This window comes from Indicator indicator, chromosome 1 (genome assembly GCF_027791375.1).
Source record: "Indicator indicator isolate 239-I01 chromosome 1, UM_Iind_1.1, whole genome shotgun sequence".
In the NCBI taxonomy this organism is placed as follows: Eukaryota; Metazoa; Chordata; class Aves; order Piciformes; family Indicatoridae; genus Indicator; species Indicator indicator.
In genome coordinates this window covers 10,912,848-10,930,689 of record NC_072010.1, presented here as the reverse complement: position 1 = coordinate 10,930,689, position 17,842 = coordinate 10,912,848, and the positions used below count along the sequence as shown (strand labels likewise).

The 17,842-nt window shown below is 41.4% G+C and overlaps 1 protein-coding gene across 3 annotated transcripts in view; it reads right to left on the bottom strand.

Moving 5' to 3' along the window:
- FAT3 (FAT atypical cadherin 3) overlaps nucleotides 1-17,842 on the bottom strand; it is a 329,724-nt gene that overhangs the window by 66,153 nt on the left and 245,729 nt on the right. For all 3 annotated transcript variants that reach the window (XM_054382510.1, XM_054382519.1, XM_054382527.1), the window contains 3 exons: nucleotides 17,416-17,626; nucleotides 10,551-14,624; nucleotides 437-633 (listed from right to left, as the gene is read on the bottom strand). In XM_054382510.1, coding sequence (XP_054238485.1) covers nucleotides 437-633; nucleotides 10,551-14,624; nucleotides 17,416-17,626 — 4,482 coding nt within the window. The remainder of the gene's footprint in view (nucleotides 1-436; nucleotides 634-10,550; nucleotides 14,625-17,415; nucleotides 17,627-17,842) is intronic.

Genomic DNA, 17,842 nt, shown 5'->3' with positions numbered 1-17,842 from the left:
GTCCAACAACATGAGAACAAGCTACAATCTTCTGCCTTTTACACTGGGTCTCTGGAATCTGCCAGATTCAGGAAGGATGGAGTTATACTAGATTCAAGACATTTGCACATTGGTTGTGCAGGGAAAACACATTTTTTTCTGCAGAGGAGGAGCGGCTGCCCAGTGCCACCTCACAATGATTCATTTTTAATAAAGCAAATGAAAGCCACTGTTGGCAGGACTCCTCTGCTAGCTTTACTGGACCTTTATCCTTCAATTTTGGTGTTAAGAGTCCTACTTTATTCTGCTTCTTTCCCAGATCGCTCCAGATTATTCAGCTAAGACCTTAAGGATGAAAATGGGCCTTGCCTATGAATACCTGTAAATAGCAGGGACACCCATAGGGAAACTGTTGCTTTCAACACAAGAGTCCGTTGCTGTGGACATTGTAACTCACCTGTTCACAAACTGGATTATTGTCATTAACGTCAGTGACGGTCACTTCCACGGCAGTTTGGGTTACGAAGAGGCCATCCGTGGCAGTGATGTTCAGATAATAAACGTCTTGCTCTTCCCGATCTAGAGGCCTTTTGACATAAACCTTCCACTCGTTCTGAACCAGTCCCAGAGCGAACTTCCCTTTGGGATTCCCTCCTGCAATGAGACAAGCAACATGTGATGGGCAGGGGTGTCCCTTTGGAGCTTCTACCTATTTTCAACACACAGACATATCGCAGAGGACCTGAAGCAAGCAGCTGTCATTTGCTTCACAGTGATTTGTGCCTTCAAACTTGCAGACTCAGGAAATCCGTAATAAGATTGTGCTCCCCCTGTTTATTGCCCCCCCAATGCCTCCTATGAAAGGGAACCAATAACTTTCAGTGGAAACAATATCCATATAGGAGCACCGAAGATGATCTCTTGTTTAGTTCCCCTTAAGGGCAATCAGATTCCAACTGCGAACAATCAATAGTCCTCTCAGGCTGGTACAATTGTCTTTCCACTTAGTCTCAGGAGAGGATGTAATACGCCGTCGCTCTTGTTACCAAGACAATTTCATTAGCTGTTGATTATGTAATCAAGGACTGGAAGTGGGTTCTATCAAGGAATCCTCTAATGAAAGCTTTATCATACAGCTATGCCGTTCTTCTGCTCATTAAAATTCTAATTTTAAGGAAAGTTTACATGACACAGGAAGACACATTAGTATTAAATAGTCCTAACAAGAGGTCATTTGAGGAGCAGTTGGAAGATAAGCAGTATAGTTAGATCGAATGCATCCAAGAGTGAAGGCTGGTGAAAGGAGCACAGGAGATGAAGCAGAACAGCTTTTTGTCATGCCATAACACTGACACTGAACCTGGCAATGTTGCTTTTCCCCATCATTACATTGTCTGGTGACAAAAGCAGGCTGGGCAAGGGAAAGTTTAGGTCCACCTCATCCTCAAAAAGGAAGGACATGTCACATGCAGAAGACTACCATAATCAAGGTGGCCACAGCTGTTGTGAATGTTTCCTCGCCACCTTCAATCACCTTTCTCGGAGCCCAATCTCAACCCCCTGTCAGTTCAGACAGTAAAAGCTCTTAAACCAATGTTGTGGCTTAACCTTGGTAGGCAGCTAAGCTCCACACTGCCACTTGCTTATTTCCCCTTGGTAGGATAAAGAGGAGAATCAGAAAGGTAAAAGTGAAAGTCATGGTCTGAGATAAAGTCCGTTTAATAGGTAAAGCAAAAGAGGAGTGTCTAAGCAAAGCAAAATAAGAAACTCATGGCAGGTATTCAGCCACTTCCAGGAAAGCAGGGCTCCATTACTCAGAACAGTTACTCGGGAACACAAACAGTATAGCCCCAAACATCACCCCTTTCTCCTTATTCCACCAGATTTATTGCTGAGCATGACATCATACAGTATGGACATTTTTGGGCCAACTGGGATCAGATGTCCCAGCTATGTCCTCTCCCAGCTCCACAAGTGTCCCCAGCCTACTTGCTGGTGAGATGGGGTGAGAAGCAGAAAAAGCCTTGGCTTTGTGTAAAGCACTGCTCAGCAATAGCTAATGCATCTCTGTGCTACCACCACTGTTTTGATCACAAAACCAAAACATAGCACCATGCCAGCTGCTATGAAGAAAACTAATTCTACTCCAGATAAAACTAGCAAAGCCAGCTACCAAGTTTTCTGTGCCCAGTATCTTGCAGAACCTTGTTCTGCAAAAGTGTATCTGCACATTTAATAATTTAGGATAGAGCACCACAGTCATAGCCAGCTCATGTGCTACAGAAACTGAGCGAGCATATCAAAAAAAGCATCACATTGCTCCACTGGGTGAACTTTAATTCCAGATAACCCACTACTGGCCCTTTCCCCACTATATTAAGTTTTCTGCAGCGCTCTCCCATGCAGAAAGGCAACCTGAGAACTACTTTCCATGTTTCTCATGTATAATAATGGCATAAAATATTAAGGGAATACTTATTCTTTCTTGTAACAGGATCAAGAATGTCAAGTGTACTTTTACCCACAAATTATTCATGGGATCTGTCCAAGCCCAAAGGAAAGACCAGGTTCTTAAACCTTTCTCTCTAGAACTTTTGTTAAATGTTTGAGTAATTAAGTATTAAAAAAAAAGTAAAAATCAAAGACTGTATTTATCTGAGTTCCCTCTGCTGTCAAGCAATTAGGTGTCACTGTTGCTGCTACTGATGTCACAATTCTGTCAGTTCCCAGGGACCTTCTCTGCAAAAAAAAAAAAAAGAAAAAAAAGAAAAAAAAGCAGAGAAGATCTGAACTTGAAACTGATCTTAAAACCAAGCAAAAAAATCTAATGCATATTTCATACCTTCTTTCTACATCAAAAAGCAGAAAAGAGGTCACAGGCTGCAGTCTATGCCTTCTTCATTAGCTACCAATGACAAGATAGACTGTTTTCTATTTAATGTGAAAACTATGTAAGTAAGTCAGTTGAGACAGGCTGAGCAAATCATTCTTATTAAGCATCATCGTTTATGATAGCTGTAATTGTGTAAAAAAAGCATGTCGTAATGAATAGTACTTCCAGGAAATTAGTCAGATAGGCATTATAAATACAATTATAAAAGGCCCTCTAATCATACAAAGCACAAACCTGACATCTCAAACCCAGGTATTTTCTGTTCATAGAAATTCACCTTTATCTATCACAAAACCACGCAGGTTCCAATTTTCCTACTGATTTCTATGACAGAATGGAATAATCATTCCAGGACTCAGACAAAATTTATCTAATCTGTTGTGTGATACAAGCACACATTTCTCTTAGAGGGGGTTACACAGAAGGTTGATGTGCACTATAGCACAGTTCTGAACACAATCCAAGGCAAAGAGAACCTGTATATTGACTTGAGTCTTACTGTGTCTTCAAAGGCAGATGCCTGCTGATTGACCTTATCTCTGTTCAGTTCAACATCAGTATAAAAAGTTTATCTCTCCTTTATAAAAGGTTGCAATCTTGTCACAGTGAGTTTAATATTGAAAACAATTAATAAAATAGTTTTATTTAGCTTTATGACATCAGTCTTTTCCTGTATGTTAGCGGTTTTGTGAAAAGAAATGACTAACTGTCTTAGCCAGCTATGAAAGCAATACAGTCAAGGTATGGGTATCCCATTGCTAAGAAAAGAGCAAAAGTAAAAATCTAATTAAAATCAACTGATGGATTTATGGCTGGCAGTAACACTAACTTGGAGTGATTTTTAAATGACTGTTGCTTTGTTACTGATAGAATGGCTCTTAAATCATGCATAGAAATTTGAGGAATATGCATAAAAAAAGGGGCTTTGGGATCCCTCTTCCATGACTTTACTGCACTAGAAAATGATCAATCTGAATAACCAAGAAACCTGTGCAATAAGCAGCAAACATGTAACAGTTCATCTGCATGACTCTCTCATGAGTGGCACCTTTCTTGTGGTTTTTGCTTCTCAGGACTGGCTACTGTTGATGGAAGACAAAAGTGGAAATTGTACTAAAGTGTAACAAAAAATAATGAGATGTAAACACTAAAATACAACAAGGAAATATTCTTTAAAAAAGCAAATGCAAAAAAATTCCATGCTGTGGCCATTTTCTAGTACTTATACATATGTCTTGACGCAGATCTCATTCTGCAGTGATTAATTAAGTTTTTCACTAATATATGTAAGCAGATTCAGTTTCCTAGGGGCGTTCTAATTAATTAGTTTTTCACTCTGAATAATGTAGCTTTTCTAAACGGAAGCCTCCTGACTACATGTATTAATGGATTCTTTAAAATCTTTTGGCGGTTTTCTTATGTTCTACTTTGAATGTCACAACAGCGAAGTGCCAGCTACAGAAAACACTCCAGTAACTTTTTAGAAAGGCTTTGAGGCTAAAAGAATCAGCATTATCTTTTATCTGTTGTTACTTGAAGTTTAAATAATGCTCTCCCTCCCTCCCTAGTCAGCAAATAGTACAAAGCCAAATCAAGCTCAAGTTTAAGTAAAGAAAGAAAACAGCCAGACACAAATGAAATGCAGAGACAGTGATCCAAAATAAACAAATCCTGACACACATCATTACTAAAGCACACACAGAGGGAATTATAATGGCTAAAAGGGAACTGAAAACTAGAAGCTGACAGTATCGGTTTTCATTGCAATGCCCCAATCTGGGAGGGGGAACAGAATATTTACTAACTTATTTAGCTAGTTTCTCTCTTACAGTTATGCATTAATTTAGATATTTTCAGCTCTCAATTAGAACTCTAGGCATTTGCATCACATAAAATCAATAGGTTTATCCTCCACTTCCAGTTTAGGATGTTGCATGTTTACTGAGCTGCTGAAATTATAAACCCAATCCTCTTAGCTTTACTATCATAAAATAGCAGACATTGTTCTTAAGCCTACAGCACATGCCCTCTCCAAACACTGAAACATCCTTTTCTCCAGAATTCCAGGATCAAGAATATAAAAAAAAGCCAAAAAACCCGCCCCCAGACAAAAAGCAACATTTTGCTCATTCTGGGCAATCACCTCAGGGAAAATGCTACTTTGTACAATACTAGCTCTTTCCTCCAAAACACACTGTGCTTTTCCCTTGTATTCAGTTGAACCAAGCTTCAAGGCTATTGTCTGTCCTCATAAGATTTATGTGCCTGATAGAGCTTAATTAATATCACTGAGGAAGACAAAACACTTTACTGTACCAAAGTCTTAGCAACTGACAGTTTTCTCCTGGCATTTTCTAGTTTACTACCATAAAACCTCAGTAATATCTGACTGGGCCTAGGCTGGCTAAACATCCTAGTTAAACATCATCAGAGTCCTGGTTTTAGCCAAACTGTCTCAAATGACCTCAAATGAGCCTTCAAAAGAAAACTGCTGTGCTCCCTACGTGCATGTGTGTCATCTGCACTTCCTATTGATTTTATATTAGGATTTATACATAGTGCTTTTGCTTTGTGAACATCTCCAGCTGCTATCAAACCACAAATAACAAAGGGTAACTGCAAAATTCTTTCCCATCAGCATCAAATGCAGGTGAAAGTGGATTTGAAAATGGCAATTACTTGCCAGTAATCACAGAACCCAATCCTAAACTGAAGGAGTTCAAAACAGAATATATATTTATCCACCAGAATGTATCTACTCCTTTTCAAAGTTGACCAGAAGACTGTAGTGTTTGCATTTCTCAAAAGAGTTCAAAGCACTCTTCAGTGATCACATCTGACCCAGAACATCTATTTCTTTCATCTCCTAAATGATGATTTTTTATCATATCTCCTCTTGTGCTACTTTTTTCCAGATGCATTTGCACTGGTTTTGGTGGATCCATCTGCCATTCTCATAATTTGTTTTCTTCTCTTCTCCCTTTTTGTAGTCTCCTGTTTTCCCTCAGAGTTTGCTTATTGTATTCACAGAGGTTTCTGAGGCTCAAAATGCCTCTAGAAAGCCACTGCATTTCTATAATCATCTTGCTAATCTGATTCTCTGAAAAATTCAAATGCAGTTCCTGAGCTCAACTTGAGGCAAAGTGTGAATAAATTATTGTTAAACTATACTTTAATATGACTTGACATTTTAATAAAAAGCACCTATTTCTTTTCCTTGTGCATTTCCCAAATTCAAAGGACATATTCAAAGACTCTGAAATTTCTGAGCTCACAAACTTCAGTAATTGTACCGTGCACATTAGAGAGTCTGGGGCTTTGACATCTAATGTTTTCCAAACTGAAATATTAGAAAAATATCTGACATATTTTGAACTGTGACAGAAATTAAGGTATAGAATGATCTATAATTTTTGAGTCCAATATGACAGCTATTATTAAAAAGTTTACTTTTTGCTAAATAAACAGCACAGGTATGTGAAGAAAAATTACTATGTAACCTAGAACATATTTCATTGTAAGAGATGACTGAATGATTTCAGAAGAAAGAAAAGTACTTTCAGCTAATGATCAGAGTATACTGACGGATATTTCACACAATCAGAGAATCAACCAGGTTGGAAAAGACCTCAGAGATCACCAAGTCCATTATTACAAACATAAAGGGTTTTACATTTCCCACAGTAGTTTCTATACTGGGATCCTCATATTCTTCAAATATCACAAAATCTCCAGGATTAGGCATTACTTTTAAGTATGTGGGAACTGAGGCACCCACAGCTTGCCCAAAGCTTTTATACACAGGATTGTTTTTGCCTCTACTTCTTATATCCTACATCACACTAGAAATGCATGCAAACCTTTGCAAACCTTTAAACCAAACCTAAACTTCAAAGGAAATGGTTAGAATGTACTTCTGGTTGCTTTGAAAATGATGCTGTTTCTGATGAATAACACAGGCAACCTATAGGTAACTAGAGTATCACATCTCTCCCTACACACCATTACTGATCTGATAGCTAACAAAGGGATAGGAGTCTTAGTGTCAAGAGCAAAATACACAAACTGTTATCCCATTAGTTAAGTCACAGAATCACAGAATCAATCAGGTTGGAAAAGACCTCAGAGGTCATCAGGTCCAACCTATTACCTAATACCTAACACCTCATGACAACTAAACCATGGCACCAAGTGCCACATCCAATCTTTTTTTGAACACCTCCAGGGACTCCACCACCTCCCTGGGCAACCCATTCCACTGGCCAATTACTCTTTCTGTGAAGAACTTTCTCCTCACCACCACCTTCCCCAGGCACAGCTTGAGACTGTGTCCTCTTGTTCTGCCACTGGTTGCCTGGGAGAAGAGACCAACCCCCACCTGCCTACAACCTCCTTTCAGGTAGTTGTAGAGAGCATTAAGGTCACCCCTGAGCCTCCTCTTCTCCAGGTTAAACAACCTCAGCCCCCTCAACCTCTCCTCATAGGGCTTGTGCTCCAGACCCCTCACCAGCCTCATTGCCCTTCTCTGGACATGTTCAAGTATCTCAATGTCCTTCTTAAATTGAGGAGCCCAGAACTGGACACAGTACTCAAGGTGTGGCCTAACCAGTGCTGTGTACAGGGGTACAATGACCTCCCTGCTCCTGCTGGCCACACTATTTCTGATGCAGGCCAGGATGCCATTGGCCTTCTTGGCCACCTGGGCACACTGCTGGCTCATGTTCAGCCTACTGTCAACCAGTACCCCCAGGTCCCTTTCTGTCTGGCTGCTCTCCAGCCACTCTGACTCCAGCCTGTAGCACTGCATGGGGTTGTTGTGGCTAAAGTGCAGAACCCAGCACTTGGACTTGTTGAATGCCATCATATTGGACTCTGCCCATCTGTCCAGCCTGTCAAGGTCCCTCTGCAGAGCCCTCCTACCCTCCAAAAGACTAACACCTGCTCCCAACTTGGTGTTGTCTGCAAACTTACTAATAGTGGACTCAATCCCCTCATCCAAATCATCAATAAAGATATTGAACAGGATAGGGCCCAACACTGATCCCTGGGGGACACCACTAGTGACAGGCTGCCAGCTGGATGTGGCACCATTCACCACCACTCTCTAGGCTCGGCCCTCCAGCCAGTTCCTAACCCAGCGCAGAGTGCTGCTGTCCAAGCCATGGGCTGACAGCTTGGCCAGGAGTTTGCTATGGGGGATGGTGTCAAAGGCCTTGCTGAAGTCCAGGTAGACTACATCCACAGCCTTCCCACATCCACCAGTTGGGTCACCTGGTCATACAAGGAGATCAGGTTGGTCAGGCAGGACCTGCCTGTCCTAAATCTGTGCTGGCTGGACCTGATCCCTTGGCATTCCTGCAGGTGCACTGTGATTGCCCTTGAGATGATCTGCTCCATGTTGGGCCCAGTGCTCTTCAACATCTTCAACAATGACATTGATGAGGGGACAGAGTGTCTGCTCAGCAAGTTTACTGATGACACCAAACTGGAAGTCTCGGCTGATACAGCTGAAGGCTGTGCAGCCATCCAGTGAGACTTGGACAGACTGGAGAGGGAGAGCTGGGCATGGAGGAACCAAATGTGGTTCAACATGGACCAGTACAGAGTTCTGCATCTGGGGAGGAATAATAAACTGCACCAGTACAGGTTGGGAGGTGATCTGCTGGAGAGCAGCCCTGTGGAGAGGGACCTGGGAATCCTGGTGGATAACAAATTATCCATGGGACAGCAACATGCCCTTGCGGCCAAGAAGGCCAATGGGATCCTGGAGTGTATTAGGGAGAGTGTGATCAGCAGATCGAGAGAGGTTCTCCTCCCCCTCCACTCTGCCCTGGTGAGACCTCATCTTGAGTATTGCATTCAATTTTGGGCTCCTCCATTTAGGAAGGAAAGAGACCTGCTGGAGAGGGTCCAGCGGAGGGCTACGAGGATGATTAGGGGACTGGAGCACGTGCCTTATGAGGAGAGGCTGAGGCACCTGGGGCTTTTTAGTCTGGAAGAGGGAAGACTTAGAGGGGATTTAATAATGGTTTATAAATATCTGAGGGCTGGGTGTCAGGAGGGAGGGGACAGGCTCTTCTCACTTGCTCCCTGTGACAGGACAAGGAGCAATGGATGTAAGCTGCAGCATAGGGATGTAAGAGTTACAGACCACTGAAACAGACTCCCCAGAGAGGTTGTGGAGTCTCCTTCTCTGGAGATTTTCAAAGCCTGTCTGGATGTGTTCCTCTGTGACCTGAGCTAGACTGTACGGTCCTGCTCTGGCAGGGGGGTTGGACTCGATGATCTCTTTGGGTCCCTTCCAACCCCTGACATCCTGTGACCCTGTGATCCCATGATCTTGCCTGGCACTGAGGTCAGGCTGACAGACCTGTAGTTTCCAGGTTCCTCCATACGGCCCTTCTTGTGGATGGGCATCACATTTGCCAACTTCCAGTCATCTGGGACCTCTCCAGTGAGCCAGGACTGGTGGTAAATGGTGGCCAGCAGCTTGGCAAGCTCATTTGCCAGCTCTCTCAGTACCCTAGGATTGATCACATCCAGTCCCGTGGACTTTTGAGTATCCAAATGGCTCAGCAAGTCTCTAACTGCCTCTTCATGGATTTCAGGAGGACTATACTGCTCCCTGACCCCACCAACTGGTTCAGTAGGCCAGTTACCCTGAAGTCCTACTGTCTTAATGTTGAAAGTTGAGACAAAGAAGTCATTTTTACACATAGCCTGCTTCCTACATGCAGTTGTGTAATTCTAATCCCATCCAGTAAGAAAAATGTGAATTTGTCCAATAATCTGGTTATGACTAGGAAATTAGTGTTAGTTCTTGGATTGTGAAGATTGTGGGGAAAGACAAAGCTGCTCCCTAACAAAATCTATTGGACAAAGAAAGCTGTAGGCAGAAAAAGAACTGCAGCACCCCATTACTCATAGCATACTCACACAAAAGCCAGTCTGAATCTACAAGAATGATAACAAATATAGTGCAATAGGAAAGAGTAATGTTGCCACACTTTGAAAAATATGTTAGTAAGGTAATCAAAATTGCCTTACACTGTATATAACAATGCATAGCAGCTAACCAGTACTTCTAAGTGGGTTACTATTTCCCAGGCCAGGAATCTGTGCCGGTAAGATACAGCATCCCCTTACTCCTTTGAATGTAAAATGAATTCCTTTTTTTATTTTTCTCTCCCTCATAAATGGTGGTATTTCAAAGTGGCCCCTGCCCCCTGTGGACTTTCCTGCCACAGAAAGAAAAATGTTATTTCAAAAACGTTTGAAATGCTTGGAAATGTAGCATTTTTCTCCTTAGGAATAAAATGTTCTTCTTCTCTTGGAAGAAACATTAAGTCATGATGGCTTCCAAGCTGACATATCAATTATGATAGGTTGATGGGTCACAGTACATTGCACTGCAAAAAATCATGAAGCATTAATCTTGGAAATTAAAGAGATAATAACCCAAACAGACAGATAGACACACACTCCTTTTCCCTCTTTTTAGCTTTGCTACTTGCTGCAAATTCTGTCCAAATGAAAAAAAAATCAAAGAGAGATGCAGTTGTCTGATTCACAGTGACAATGTAGTTGTAACGCTGCTAAATGTTCACCTAAAACTGGACACATCACAGTTCTTCAGTAAATCCACTTTTGGGAAGAAAGCATGCAAATGGTTTCTTACCTGTAATATGGTAGCTAACCTGTCGGTTCACATCAGATGTGTCTTCATCCCAGGTGCTAAGCACAGCCACAACTTCCCCTGGAGGGTCACTCTCCTTCACTGACCCTCTGTACACCTCATGCTCAAAGATAGGTGCATTGTCATTTATATCTGTCACAGTAACTGAGACTAAGGTGGTCGATGACAAGGATAAAGCTTCTCCCAGATCTGAGGCCACCACTGCAAAGGTGAAAGCAGGATCCTTTTCATGGTCCAGATCCTTCAGTGTGCTTATCCAGCCACTGTTGCTATCAATGGTGAATGCTTCTGTGATCTTCTCCAGCTCTGATTCCACTGCAAGTGTGTAGGTGACCTGTCCATTTGCACTTGAGTCTGCATCAATCGCTTTAACTTGCATAAGTTTTGTTCCTACAGGCATCCCTTCCATTATGATAGCATCATAGGTAGCTGTTTCAAACATGGGCTTGTTGTCATTTACATCCAATACCTTAACTTCCACATCCACAGTCAACACAACATCTACTTTGTCTAACTGAATGGTGGCTGCAACTTTGAAGTGAAAAGCAGGATTTGCCTCGTGGTCAAGTCTCTTATCCAGTTTTATGAGCCCTGTGTCTTGCTCTATGATGAAAACCCCATCTTTGTTGTTCTCACTCATCTCACCATTAACTGTGCTGTACAAAACCCCTTGATTAGGCAAAACATGCAGAATGTCAATGGTACTACCTATGAGAGCATCTTCTGCTATGGTAAAAGAATACTGGGGTTGAGAAAAGGAAGGCAAAATAGTTTCTGGAGGTAAAACATGGATGTAGACAGGAATAAGGGAATGCTTTACAGGAATACCACCGTCCACTGCTTTGACAAAGAATGACAGAACTGTGTTTTTCAGCTGGTTAAAGCTACCCTTGGTAACCATCCATCCATTGTCTGGATCTATTTCAAGCAGATCAGCCACTGAAACAGAGGCTTCACTATACAGAGAATAGGTAATTCTAGAATTCGGTCCGTCATCTGGATCTACTGCTTGCACTTGGGTCACCAAGTAACCTTTCCCAACATCTGCTTTGACACTTGCTCTGTATTCAACTGTCATAAATTTTGGAGCATTGTCATTCTCATCCACTACTATCACTCTCACTGAGCAAAATGTAGTTCTCCCACCTCCATCAAGGGCTCTCAAAAAGATACCTATATCACTTTCCAGCGGGTTCTCCCGGTCTAACCTCTCCGTTGTCAGAATCTGCCCGTTGTTATCAATCAAAAATCGGTCCTTGGCAAAGTCATTTATTATGGAGTAGCTTATCTGGCCATATATACCTGAATCCCCATCTGTTGCCTTCACATGGATTACTTTAGTTCCAGGAGCAGTGTTTTCTCTAACCTCTGCAACATAAACGCTTTGTGAAAATACAGGGCTGTAGAGGTTGGCTCCAAGGATCTGTATGTGCACCTGAGCTGTGCTGGTGAACAGCCCATCTGACACAGAGACGTTCAGGCTGTACATGGGCTCCATCCTCTGTTTGCGATGGTTGGAAAGGGTGATAACACCACTCTTGCTATCCATAAAAAAACTGGTCCGATCATTTCCTGACAGGATGCTGTACTCCAGTCTGTCAAAATCAGAGCTGTCAGCATCAGAGGCTTGGACACAAGTCACGAAATGACCCCGAGGTGCCAGTTCGCTCACATATGATTCATATATTAACTGGTTAAAAACTGGAGGGTTGTCATTCATGTCTGTTATTGAGATACTAATAAGAACCTCACTGCTCAGTGGTGGGAACCCATTATCGGTTGCTCTGACTTTCAAGCTACACTGCTGTATGAGTTCATGATCCAGCATCCGGGCTGTCAGAATTAGGCCACTGGTGCTGTCTATATGGAAATAGTCCGTGCTGTTAAAGGTGTCCTGGACTATCTGATACTGCACAATTTTGTTATTGTCAGAGTCAGCATCAATAGCAACAACCTGCAGTACAGGAGTCCCAATCAAAGATGCTTCAGACAAAGTGGCGTTATAAGCTGACTGATCAAAAACTGGAGGATTATCGTTAACATCATTAATGATCAAGTCCACAGTGACCTCTGCTCGAGCACCAGTGAGGGCATCGCTGGCTCGCACCATCAGCTTGAAAAGAGAATTTATTTCATAGTCCAGTGGGCTGATGACACTCAGAACTCCAGTGTCAAAGTCGATATTAAACTGGTTGTACGGATCTCCATCAACGATGATATAAATGATACCCTGGCCTTCAGGACTGGTTGCATTTATGCTTAAAATTGGTGTGTGCATTTCTACATCTTCATTCACAGAAGCTGTATAGAAGGGCTTGTCAAATACAGGCATTGCTTTGTTAACAATAGTAATGGGGAGCTCTACTGAGGCAGACAATGATGGGTTACCACCATCTTTTGCAAGAACAACAACCAGATACTCTATGTTAGACAAATCAGAATTAAAGGGCTCTTTTAAAGTGACACTACCAGATTGTCTATCAATTTCAAAATGCCCATAGTCTTCCTTCAGAAGATACGACACATCACCATTTTCACCTTTATCTTTATCAACAGCTGTCACTCGGTATATCAGGGTACCGGGCTCAGCATCGACTTGCACAGCAGCGTAGTATGGAAGCCCTATGAACACTGGGGCATTGTCGTTTATGTCCTCAATGTAAACTCTCACCACCACTCGAGCGACACGAAGATGGTCCAGTTCACGGCTTGCTTCCACCACCAACTCATACAGCTCTTGTTCCTCTCGGTCGAAGGGGATGCCGGTTGTCTGAATGACCCCTGAGGTGGATTTGATTTTAAATTTGTTGCCCGGGTTTAATATACTGTACTTCAAAGGCTCATTGAGGCGATTACCAATCGCATTCACCACAGCAATCTTTGTGATATTGGGGCTGTTTTCTGAGATAGAAGTGGAATAAAAATTTTGTGTGAAATGGAGCCCACTATCCATGGCTTCTTTCACCATTATTGTCACCATCGCAGTGCTATAAAATTTCCCATCAGATACTCTTACCATTAGCATGTAATGGTCTTTTGAGAGGCTATTGTTTTTAATGGTAAGCACCCCTGTGCTTGAATCAATTAAAAAATGATCCATATTGCCTTCAATTAGACTATATGTTAGTTCAGGAGGGATCTCTGAATCAGGGTCTGTAGCCTTGACTTTGAGAACCTCAACACCAACATATGTGGGCAGGAGCAAGACTGTCTCAAATACGGCCTGGCTGAAGACTGGTGGGTTGTCATTGACATCAGTTACCTCAATGGTCACTTCAACTGGGGTCTCTGCTGTAAGCTGGGGATTCCCACTGTCTCTAACATGCACATGGAAGTGGAAGTGGGCTATTGTTTCATGATCTAAATTTGCAATTGTTCTGATTGCACCTGTGCTGGAATCTACAGTGAAATACTTCTTTGCAGTAGATTCAACAATCTGGTATACCAGCAAAGCATTCTGGTTACTGTCAGCATCAGTGGCACGTATCACGAGGGGGCTGTTATTGGCACTCCGGACTATGCTGTTTACAGGAGCAGCTTCGCTTATGCTGCCCGAGTACTGAGAGAAGAGAAAAACTGGTGGGTTATCATTTTCATCAACAATCTGAATATTCACAGTGGCATTTGATGCCATGCCTGCCATATTTGTTGCCTGTACGATGAGCTGATAGAAAGAAGCACGTTCATAATCAAGTGCCTTTTGACTGGTGATCACTCCAGCATATGGATTTATAGCGAAGGCTCCATCCACATTCCCATCTTTAACCTCATAAACTAATGTGGACTGGCTGATCGCAGAGAGGGAGATGACAGAAGTACCAATATCCACATTTTCGTTAATCTCTGCTTGGTAGTCTTTGAGAGTGAATTTAGGGTGGGAGTTATCTGCCATTGTCACAGATATCCTCACAATTGCTGTTGCAGATAGTGGTGGAGAACCTTGATCAGTCACTTTGACTGACAAAACAAACTGTCCCATTGTGGTTAAGTCTGGCTCCTTCAGCAATGTAATGATCCCTAAAACTGGTTCAATCTTGAATGTGTTTCCTGTATTTCCTAAAACACAAATACGGGAAGCAAATTAGAAATTAAATACAATACACTTGATGATAATTTAAACCAGGATCATAAAGAATCATAAAGCCCCTTCCAGCCCTCCTTTCTGAAAATCAGGTATCTCAGTACAGGTGTTCAAACCTTCAGGAACTCAGGCACTGCTGTCTGTATCTTGACTCTGAATATCAATATCTGACAAAGTGCTGCATGCACATTACTGAAATAGGAAAAAGCATCCCTAAATTATGGGAACTAGTCAAATACATGTACACTTAAGGCAAAGAAACTAGATCAAGGCTAAAAAGCCAATTACATGACAAATGGATAACAACTCAGGCTCTTAATTGAAGAGGATATCAAGCAACTGTAGAGAAGATTACAGTAGCTCAAAACTCAAATGACTGAATATAAGCAGGTTAAAATGGTATTTAGAAAAATGAAACAGAATGAATAGCACAGGAAAGAGACTCAACTTGTGGCACAAAGGTTTATCACACAATCTCTGAGGAGAATGAATCTAGATGAATGAGATTTAGCAGAAAACGTCATTAAATGTTTATTTTAGCATGGATATCGCTGTCTGCACAAAGGTAAAAATAGTGAGGCTGGATCAAGGAATTTCTCTGAGATCTTCATAGTCTTTTTTGCCAACCTCTTCTTTATCATGACAGACTCAAAACTTTTGATATGTATCCTTACCGTGTAATTAGAGCTCACCTTTAGTAGTCATCCTTGAGTACCTGATTAAATTATAGGATGCTGTGTGTGTATATGGCGTGTATTCTAAATACAAACAGCATGTACTGAGTTACAGCCATTCCAATCATTATAACATGTTCCTGCTATTGTAATTTACATCTTAAAATCGAGAACTGCTTCCAATCTATAGCCAAGCATACGTTCATGACCTGGAGAGAAATATGTCTCATTGAAATGGTGATAAGAGATTTCCTTTTAATGGTGACTGTTAGAGGTGCTGTGCATGGAGTGGCAAATATGAAAATTGTAGTTGGAATACCAAATATATAGAATCCTAAATGAAGCAAGTTAATGGGAACTATTTCTAAGATGTGATTCACTATCTTGTAAATTCTGGGTTTTGAGGCTAATTTAAGCTGCATACTACTGTATATAATGCAATACTGGTAGTGGCTTTCTATTTATAGCCATCCTTTCAGATCAGTAAAGTTTACTCGACTAGCTAAACCAAAAATTGTGCTATTCACAAAGGAGCTGAGATTTTTGCCAGAGCTAGATTCTCATAAAGATCACAGTATTTGTAACATTTGCAGACACAACAAATGTTATTACAGTTATTTTGTCAGTGCTTGCTAATACAAATAATTTTTAGCCACTGGCTGCCTCATGTAAGTCCAGAGCTGGTTCTTCTCCTTCAGGAATTTCTTATGAAATTACACAAAAGCTACTTTCTTTACCAATTGCTCTCCTCACATGATGTAAGTAATTCCTGTGAATGAGAGAACTGTGTACAATTTGAATGCTGCAGTTAAAAACAGTATTCTCAACTGCAGAGTTTATGGATCATAGAAATTGCAGCAGCAGAAGACTGAATTTTGATGCATCTGGGATTGGAACATTGGTGGATAATGAAACTGGGGGAATGCATGGCTTACAGAAAAGAGAAGTTTGGAGTCTGACACTGCAGGGAGAGCTCATGATGAAGTAGAAGCATGCTGTAATGGAAGAGAGTGCCTCTAGAAACGAGAAAAACATGCAGACCATCTGCAGACCTTAAGAAGTGATAAAGAATCCCTTGAAATCATCATAATTTTATGTCTGCATCACGTATGATTCTATTACCAGTGTATGGGAGCCGTACCTCTAGCGTGTCAAGTTGCTCTTTATATTGTGGTGACACCTATAGGTGTTTGAGTTGGATCCCATACTAGCAAAAAGATGTCAAGAATAAGATGGGAACAGTCTTGAAAAACAAGTTTTGCTATTATTGCAATGTAAAGATTCATATCACTAAAAAAGTAAATAAAAAATGTAGAAATGAAACATTAAAAAATCAAAAAGTTAAACATTTCTACTTCCTTCTCTCTTTTTCCAGGCACCTCTCTTGTATATATGTCAATGGTTTATCTCAGAGATAACTCTTAACTTCAGACCCATATGAGCCAGAGAAAATTATGTTCATTTGCATGTGTGGCAAAGATAATGCAAATTTCTCATGACCGTGCTGTTGCACTGGCACAGAAACACTTCTGCTTGTACAGATTATGTGGTGAATGTAAATATCTAAAGTTCAATAGCAAAAGCAACTTTAATCTGGTATCACAATGTTTCAAGAGACTCTGTGCCACTAAAACGCTGTGGCCCTGCTGACAGAAGTTTTTAGCACAGCCCTGGTGTTAGTCTCCATGTTTCTCTGATTCGAACATTGGCAAAAATTCCAGGACACACCAGCTGTTGTGGCATTTGTTTATGGAGGATTCACTGTGTACTAGACTGAAGCCAGCAACCTGAAAATAAGTCACTGGCAGCAGCTTCCAATAAGTATCTTTTGTGATGGTTTTGAACCAATGACTTAGAGGTAAAATACTCTGTAGCCACCTAGTGAGTATGAATGAGATTCTGCTCTGATAGGTGTTGAGGGTAGTAGCTTCAAAAATAGAAATCAACCATCAGGAGGATGTCTCCTTTGCCCAGCTCTACAGGAGAGAGTGGACCAAAAACGCTGACTTGTGTATCAAGATGGAGCACCATCACTTTACTATTCCAAATATGGCATGAATCATGACATTACATTTGCAGCCTCTGTCCTAACCTGCTTCAATACTGTAGATAAGCTCTGCGTTTTCTCCTTTGTCTTTGTCCAGAGCTGTGACCTGTAAGACTGCTGATCCAACTGCTGCCGATTCAAACACTGAGGCTTCATACAACGGGCTAGTAAAGTATGGACTATGGTCATTGGAGTCTTCTACATTTATGATTACTCTGGCCAGGTTTCTTCTGTAAGGGAATTCTTGATCTCGGACCTAGAGAACAAATGCATAATACACATCTTGATATCCATCTAGTAAAGCTTTGCAGGTATTACTCATCTCTATTTAGTACAAAGTAATAATAAACCCCACTTGTCCCAAAAGAGAAGTCTGAAATACTCCTAAGATGGTAGACAGCAAAATCAAAGAAACAGGAAGAGTCCAGGGACTTTCTTCTTGTGTGAAAAATGCATGGCAACTATCATGACA